The sequence below is a fragment of the Morone saxatilis genome, unplaced genomic scaffold (genome assembly GCF_004916995.1).
Source record: "Morone saxatilis isolate NCDOM2014 unplaced genomic scaffold, NCSU_SB_2.0 Contig24, whole genome shotgun sequence".
NCBI classification, from domain to species: domain Eukaryota; kingdom Metazoa; phylum Chordata; class Actinopteri; family Moronidae; genus Morone; species Morone saxatilis.
In genome coordinates, this window is record NW_023339807.1 from 4,493,522 (window position 1) to 4,502,623 (window position 9,102).

Genomic DNA, 9,102 nt, shown 5'->3' on the forward strand with positions numbered 1-9,102 from the left:
CCTTTGCTGCGTGTCATCCCCTCTCTCTGCCCCCCTTTCCTGTCTATCTTCAGCTGTCACTATAATAAAGGCAATAAAAGCCCCAAAAAATATACTTTAAAAAAAAAAGAAAAAGAAAATGCTGTCATGTCTAATAACACGTTGTAGAAAATGGTGCCATGTCTTCGATTCATCCCAACCATACATGTTACGTGGCAAATACAAGTCATTGTTGGACAAAACAAGACTTTCTGGGCACCCTAGCATCTCTCAAGCTGTCTTGTCCTAACAAACAAAAACCCCCAGTACTTTCACTGATGTTAACTTTTAATTCTAATTGTCAGACTAATTGATAATGAAAATAATCACTAGTTGCAGCTGTAGCTTGTAACTCTATTTATGGTTCTGGATTTGGTAGTCCTGCAACAGGCAGTTTCACACCTTACTAGAGTTCATGATCTTTTCTGTACTCTATTGTCCAGTCCAGTTAGTAAATTACATTCTGTCTTCTCGTCTGTGTTGAACTTTTTTATATTTTTTACCCTGTTCTGTTGTTCCAGATAAATGGAGACGTCCCACCCAAGTTAAAGAAGAGTGCTCATGAAGTCATCCTGGAGTTCATCAGGTCCAGACCACCTCTCAACCCTGTAAGTACAACTGAAGACCACAGACTCTCAACCCATCCCAACAGATCAGGGAACTGTCTTCAAATGAGAGTCTCAATAAACATTCAGCTATCAGTGGTTTCCAGCTTTTCATTTTCATTTTCAATCATTTAAACTATAAAACAAAGCAATATCTACTTGTAACCAGTTCTCAGTTGTATCAATATTCCTTTAAAATGTTATATATACCAAATAAAAAAAAGGAATGCTCTAGACCTCATTATATGATTCACATTAAACCTTATGTAGGTGACACTCTTTCTTTAACGCCATCATATAAAAGAGTTTAAAAAACGATATTAAAAACCAGCGCAACCTCTCTGTAAAAAAGGAATCTTGCAGCTTTCTAGTTCAAGTTTCACTGCACTGTGTCTTCAGTGAAATGCTGCATTCATCAGTTCTCTGTTGATATAAATCTTGCTGCAGAACTAGCAGGCGCTGTTTCAGCAGGGTGATGAACTCTGGGTAATTTGGAGAACAATCAGTCACAGGAGATATGAGGAGGTGGTGACGAACAGGCCTGCTGGCTGTTTGTTTGTGTCAGTTGTTGTGCTCCCTTCTACCTCCTCTCTGTCATTATTTATATTTTACCCATCATCAACCTGTTCTAGGTGTCAGCTCGTAAGCTGAAGCCACAGACTCAGGCTCCGCCGACGCTGCATGAGCGCATCCTGGAGGAAATCAAAGCAGAGAGGAAACTTCGACCGGTTTCTCCTGGTGAGGTCCGCAGGGGAAGGCTGGGTAAGGAAACTCAACGCTTCTTTGTCCCTTGTTATTTTTATACCTTTGCTTCACACATATATACACAAACACATGCACATGAAAACATACTTCAGTCTGAAATGTATTTTTTATGCTGAAGTATGGAGCTGATGCTTGCACCTGCTGGGCATCATGTGCAAATCAACTAAATTCAACTGAGGAATGTGTAGTAGCTTCATTATTTTGAGCTATTTTTTAGTTTCTTTCACACTTTATTACACTATTGTTTGTGCCTGTCGTAGCCAGTGCTGCCTAACTTCTCATATTTGTGTTGCAACTAATGCCTATTATTGTTTTGTTGTCAACATTGCAATATAGAGAAAGTTGTACATGAATAATAATGCTAAGTGTCTGCAATTCCGTTAACACTAACAACGCTGAAACTGCTACTGTTTCTCAATGTCAGTAATCTCTCACCATTGGCTGTGGCTTATTACAAATCCTATTATGAAAGTAGTTATACTTCAGTGATCTAAAACTAAACAATAAGCATGCTATACCCCTGCATTTCTTGCCAAATACAAGCAGATTACAACCTCTAATGTGTTACTGTTAAGTCTTGCCTTCATTTGCCTCCTAATCACAAGCAATAACTGATGTCCGATGCCATGACTGTTTCTCGTTGCAGTAATTCGGCCACTTAGCATGTCTTTCAGTTTTGATGCGTCAGGTAAAGTCTGCTTACCTGGCTTTATATCTCTTTCTGTTTCCCTACTTGTTGTGGCTGCTCTCCCAGCCTGCACACTCTGCACACACATCAAACGTACTGTATCAACGCACTGCATACACATTTCACGTCATGCTTCAGTGGTTGGTGATGGTTGGCTGTGGTCTGTGGAGGTGAAACATGGTGATGTGGGACACTGGTCAGTAGGAGGACACTGGTGAGAGCAAACTGATGAGTGACACATTGACCAGGCAGAATGGGCACACAGGATATTCAGTCACAGTACAAACATAGTAGAGCTGTAGTCACAGACTTGATTTATTCAATCAATTTAATTTTGGGGGTTTTGCAACTTATACTTATAGGTCCAGTGTGTTAAGGAGGATCTATTAGCAGAAACTGAATACAATATTCATAACGATGTTTTCATTAGTCTATAATCACCTTAAAATAAAAACAGTTGTGTTTTCGTTACCTTAAAATTGAGCAGTTTTTATGTACAGAGGGAGTAATCCTCTTCCATATAGTCCGCCATGTTGAACCGCCATNNGAGACGTTTTTATCTACAGACGCTATGTTGAACCACCATGTTTCTACAGTGGCCCAGAACGGACAAACCAAACGCTGGCTCTAGATAGGGCCTTCTTGTTTGTTTTTTGTGAGTTTCTGCTACATGCTTGGAAGCGAGCAGTTATTTAGTTGGTTGCAATCTGGAACTTCACGCACTGGACCTTTGATGCTACTCAGTATATTCACATTTTACTACTTTTAGCACTGATAAAAAATAGAGCTTGAAAACATCCAGCTTCTGGCCCTCTGAGCGTTAGTAGTATGAGAGCAAACTTGACTGAACCTACTGGAAAAAACACATAGATCCACCACAATCAATGCATTAGTTTATCTGTAGTGAAATAAGAACAACTGCATTGAGGGACTTGGACTCCTGGCTGGCTACGGCCCTGATGTTAGTCAGAGGTCCTAAAGTGCTGTACTGCTCTTGGTGCTACAGTAACTACGCCAGAGTTTAGATACTCAATTAAGGGCCAGTGATGGTTTTAATGATGTAGTATTATCCAGCTAGAGAGTTTTATGTACAATGTCATTGTTTCTTTTTTAGTTTTATTACTGCTGACTACAGCTTATGCTTATGTGGAATTCTGAAGGAAGAGTTGTGAAATGACACTATTGCTGCCTCAGTGCACTTCAAATCTTTCTTCGGAGGATATCGTTTTGATGTTATAATCCTACTGAATGATAGAACTGTGGCTGTCTTAAGAGTACAGCTCATACAAGTCAATTTTATCTGCAGCTCCTGTCAAACAAATGCCCAGGATCCTGTATAATGTTCCTGGTTGATGCTGCTGAACTCTAAACACTCAGGAAAAGTGTCACCTTTGCTAAGTGCATCATCTGTCAAATACACTGCTGTAATGTGAATCTTAAGTAGAAGTGTGTGCAGCCAGCTATCTAATCAAGGAGTGAAAGGGAACAGGCCAAATAGTTCCTGCCACCTCAAGAATCATCAACTTCATACAAAGGAGTCTTTCATGTGCCACAGTGACTTTGCAGAATTGAATCAGGGTGCACTGCACAGGACGCTCAGTAAACTGAGTTATGTTCTCTCAGCAATGGCATGTGTTTAGCTTCAAATGCGTAGGACCAATTTGATGAGACAGTTTTTGATTGAGGTGATAAGAAAATACTGCTGAGGCAGGGGGATCAGAATAATGCTGCGTTCTACTTTCCCTCTGACTGAAACCAGTGTCTCTCATCACAGCTCAAGCTTTATCACCTCACGCTTACTCATTCATGCTGTCCGAAAATCTGTGTGTGTGTGTTTGTGTGTGTGTACGGACTGCCCTCTGTAATGGATCATTCTCATATGGAGTGAGCAGTTTGACTATATTTCAGGGGGAGATGGTACATACCCACTGACACTTTAATGAACATGATTAAGGTTTTAATCAGGAACAAGAAAATGCTGCTTCAAGGAGAAATCCATTTCACAAGATATAAACACTGTTGTTATACAACTCTTGGTGATGTATGTACTTCTGGGTCGTTTTTTTTGTTGTTTGGTGGTGGGGTTTTTTTCCATTCCCTGCCAACTGCCAAAATGGAGATGGTGTGTCCCACTGCAATGTTTATAATTCATCAACAACTACTTGAATAGTTGGAAATTTTGGAAAATATGCTTATTCACTTTCTTGCCCAGAGTTAGATGAGGAGATTGGTACCACTCTCAAGTCTGTGCAGTAAATATGACACTAGAGGTAGGCAGTGCTGGGCAGTAACTCATTGCTAAAAATATTACAGTAATAATATTACTTTCCCCAGTAACTAGTAGTGTAACTGATTACTAATAATAATATTACCCCCATCACATCCTTGGATTCATTTTTATAATCGTGGAGGAAACTACCTTGGAACATGGAGAAGACGCTTATATTCAGTGGCTGGAAATATTTGTATTGCTTTGATTTTAACAAACAAAACTGGATTTTGATAATCATTAGTTTGAATTTTGGGAAGAAGGGATACAATTACTAAATTTGTGGGAAAACTAATATAACTAGTAGTGTAACTAATTACTTTTAGCAGGGAGTAATAAGTGAAGCAGCCTGGCTCTGTCCAAAGTTACACAAACAGAAATGAAAAAACTTTAAGTTATAGTTTTGTTGTAGACAAACTTTCTCTTGTCTGGATGTCTTCCTGTCTCTAGAGAAGTTACTGCATCACTGTTTGCCAATAAATAGTTACAAAACTTGTTGTTTTTACACTGTTTTTTTGTTTGTAAACAAACAAATTAATTAGCTAGCTTTGCAGGTGCCAGGCTAGCGGTTTCCACCTGTTTCCATTCTTTATGCTAAGCTACGCTTATCAACCCCTCGCTCTAGCTATACACTTAATGCACAGACACAAGTGTGGTATCTATCTACTCGTCTAATTTTACGTAATAAAGTAAATAAGCATATTTCCCTGAACCTTGAACTACTATTCCACTTTATTTGGATAGTCCGCCTACAGACAGTCTAGAGTATTTGTAACATTTTAACAGCTTTTTAGTTGAGATTCAACAATTGAGCTGTTTCACAAATAAAGGTTTGGTTAGGTTTAGGCACAGAAAACATCTGATTAGGGTATGTTCAGAAATTGTTATTGGAATTCAGGGTTACCAGGATTTCTTTGAACATTTAGACATTCAACAGTTACACAGGAAATCCCCAAAAGTGGCAGAGACCAAGTTCACCCTCCATAGTAGTGTTACCCCAAATTATATGCAGCAAATCTGTGTGGCTGCACATATACCACAATTGAAAGACACTTTAAACCTACTGTATGTATGTGCTCATGCAGCTACCTTTGGTGGTGGAATATTCTTATAGCTATCCTAACAAAGGAGATGTCCCCTTTTAGGTTTTGGCAAAACTCGCAGTATGCCACAGGATTTGTTCCGTACTGGACTAGGTAAAGTATGAGCTGCTGTGGATTGGAAGGCCTTGTTAACCCTTAACCTAATGGCCTTGTCTGTCTGCCTCCCTGGCTGTAAACTAATATTTCCTCTATTTAAATATTTGAATACTGAAGCCTGGCCAAGTCACAGGTAGAGTGTTCAATTATGGCTGGTTTGTTTGAGTTTAGTAAAGTCTAAATCCTGGTGACGTGGTGTCTTAGTTGTAGAAAGACAGTTCTAGTCCAGCAGCAGAGACAGTAAGCTCATGTGGATGCTTTTCCCACGGACAAGAGAAGAGACTGATAGGAGAACAGAGAGAGGTTTCAGGGCTCCCATAGATCCTATCAGCTGCAGCTCTTTATCTGTCTTTTACAGCACTCCCTCTCCTCTTCCTGCACTCCCTCCCTCCCTCCCCCTAAACCTTCTTTTGAACCATTTTGCGCCCCTAGAAACCACAGCTAGAGTTAGGCAGTGTGGTAGGTGGTTTGTTAACATGGATGGACCTAACAACTGCTCTGTCAGTGCAGAATGACCTTGTTAGTCAATTAAGATTTTTGGTTTCAAGGATTCAGCTCCCCCCAAAAAATACCACAGAGGCTGTCAGGAGAGATAATCTCATTTTGGGAGTTCAGAGGTTAAATATTTCATGAAAGTGGCATTCATACTCTGTGTGTAACACCAGCCTGCTCTTCTACCTCCCATCAACTTAACTCACCCTACCTGACCTCTTTAACCTTGGGATGAATCTCAAACCTCAGTACTCTGTGTAGATTCAATGCATCTTTTCACCTCACATCCCATTCAATGACACTGTAATTTAAAAACAGTCCCCTGTTTTAGGGGGCACAAGAGTCAATATAGATAAATAACACAGGATGCAAGGAATCATATGAGGAAGTGTTTTGAGATCCATCTCAAGTGCTTATTCTCCTTTTGTCTAAACGGCCCTCTCTTGTGTGTGGCTGTGTGCAGATGAGTTTAGTCCGTACATGGGCAGGAGGACATCCAGCAGTCTGTCCCTGACCAATGGATCAGCATCTCCCAGGGTAGAGCCATCCGGATCTCACTCTGTACCTCAGAGGAAGAGGCTCCTGAAGGCCCCCAGCCTCGCCGAGCTGGACAGCTCTGACTCTGACGTCAGTATGAGTTTGTGTGATTGGGATGGATCTTTAGAATTCACATGTGGCTCGTGCAGAGCAAATAATGATTGAAGTGCTTGTGTATTCCATTCACTCAGGATGAGATTGTTGGGCGCAGATCGGCCAGCAGCTCCAGTGTGGCTACATCTTTGATGGATGATACGTCCCCTGAGTCTGCGCTGGGGAAGAAAAGTGAGTCAGGAAATATTTCTACATCCTGTCACAGCTCAGTCGCCCCCTCGACTAAACCATACACTGACAGCGATCGATGAGTTTTAATCTTACAGCCTTGCCAGCTATGTTTTCCTGAGATTTTACTTTCCAGTTAAGCTGCCTCTCTTTCCCAATTTACCTCTATTTTCTGTGTGAACACCAGCTCCCCCCATGTTCCTGCCAATCTCCTCTACACCCCAGCCAGAGAGACGTCAGACCCCGCAGAGGAGACACTCCATCGAAAAGGAAACCCCGACCAACGTACGACAGTTTCAGCCGCCCTGCAAACAGAGCTCCAAGTCTCTGGTGAGTCAGACATCTCCTTGCAAACTGTAAATCCTCAGTAGGTGAAATGTACCAAAAAATACTAAAGTCACAAAAAAGGCTAGGAATTATTTATTTGGGTTTTATTATTTTCAGACTGTTTATAAGAGCAGTACAAGTTAAACAACAAATAGTGCAACAGTATTAGAGTATATTACTGTGGAATGTCTGGGGACAGTGTAACCTGGCAAAGTTTTAACCCAGCTCTGACCACAAATCATGTCCAGTAACTTAATAAGGAAAACAAATGGGGAAGGTGAGCATCAGGATCACAGAGAAGCCAATGGGGAAGGGATTGAAACGAAATACTCACTGTCACCTCTCTTATCCTTTTATTTTGCGTGTCTGCCTGCATTTCTCTCCTTTTCCTGTCACTAAATCCACTGTGTATGCTCACAATATCTCCTGTTGTGACTTCTTTGAAAAAACGGCAGGAACCCTTCTCTTCCTCTCCCCCACACACTCCTTCACCTTTTCTTGCTCAGGTTGGAATGATAGCTTCAAATCGTCCCTGGATCCCCCTCCTCCTCCTCCGCCCTTCTCCCTCCACTCTACACCCTTTGCGGAGCTCCCACCCTATCGAAACATTTGTGTTGGGGTTGATGAAGGCAGTGTTTGCTCTGTGCAGGGGAATTTACATCAGAGGAAGAGAGTCGGCTAAGGTTTGCCAGTCTCCATAAGTCCGTCCTGGCATAATAACTGTAGCTGCCCATCCTATTCTAATGCTTCCTGCTTCACTAGAGATCATTTGCCTGTAGAGCAGGCTGCTGCCTTAGACCGAGGATAACTGCTTTTTATCTAAGGTGTGATTACACAGCTAATTAGCAATATAATCTATTTAATAATCATTCACTTCACTGCTTTTGATCACCTTTTAACACTCAAACCCAAGTAGGTAGTTGCAGCTCTAATTAATTCAAATCTGCTCTAGTGTTGAACAAATCAGTTGTTTGCTAGTGGTGGGATGTATTTACAAAATGCCATGTTTTGGTTTATTTGTGACACTATAAATATGAAGACACTGTTTAAAACAACATTGGAAGTTGTCTGATGCTTCCTCTCCTCCTTGACTCTGGTTAGGTTACAAAGCAGCGTACTGTAGCTGTCAGGAGTCATGAGATCAGCAGGAGTTACAGTGCACTAACTTTTACTACAGCAGTCAGTCAGTGACTCATAATGTGTGACTGTTAAAAAGGTTTTCACCAGGATGCCATGGCCAACATGAATATACCAATAACATTAATGCTTTTTCGACCCAACGTGAACTGAACAAGTTTAAAATGATGATCATTATCACCTGTACTGTAATGTAAAACCATAAAAACCTCAACAACTGTGTTTTTTCACTTGGTGAAGGTGAAACTAAAGTCAGTATGTGGATGCAGCAAAAGATGTCAGTTTCTCTGCACCTGAAAGGGTTCATTTGTTACATTTTATGTCTGTTTATTTAGAGCTAGACTGACAAATCGGACTAAATTACATCAAGTTTATTTTGGCTGTACTAAATTGCAGCACAGAAATCCTAAAGATATGTTTAAGATAATTAAGAAACAGCGTCACTGTTACATAGTTTGTCCACCAGAGAGCATTGACAAGTCTATTTTGAAACTGTAAATGTCTTACTCAGTACATAGGGTCATAGTTGTGTGAAATTGATCATTGGTCACAAATGTAAGGTTTAGCTGTGAAAAATGTTTGTTTATACATATGCTTACCTAAAAATTAGAGTTTTGAACTTTCTGACTTACTTGCCTCTCTGACAATGAGATGAATTACACATTCCACCTTTTTAAGAACAATGCTTTTACTGTACTGTAACATACAGTGAATCCAGCTAAGTCACAGTAAATAAACCTGATGCAAACTGACTGCAATGCAACAATGAATTTATTGTTCAAA

At 40.5% G+C, this 9,102-nt stretch overlaps 1 protein-coding gene across 2 annotated transcripts in view; it reads left to right on the forward strand.

Moving 5' to 3' along the window:
* Nucleotides 1–9,102, forward strand: part of spire1b (spire-type actin nucleation factor 1b) — a 41,723-nt gene that overhangs the window by 26,789 nt on the left and 5,832 nt on the right. The window contains exons 7-12 of one of the 2 annotated variants that reach the window (XM_035672318.1): nt 540–626; nt 1,256–1,385; nt 2,035–2,076; nt 6,500–6,663; nt 6,765–6,858; nt 7,043–7,185. In XM_035672318.1, coding sequence (XP_035528211.1) covers nt 540–626; nt 1,256–1,385; nt 2,035–2,076; nt 6,500–6,663; nt 6,765–6,858; nt 7,043–7,185 — 660 coding nt within the window. The remainder of the gene's footprint in view (nt 1–539; nt 627–1,255; nt 1,386–2,034; nt 2,077–6,499; nt 6,664–6,764; nt 6,859–7,042; nt 7,186–9,102) is intronic. The other variant, XM_035672319.1, reaches the window with a different exon arrangement.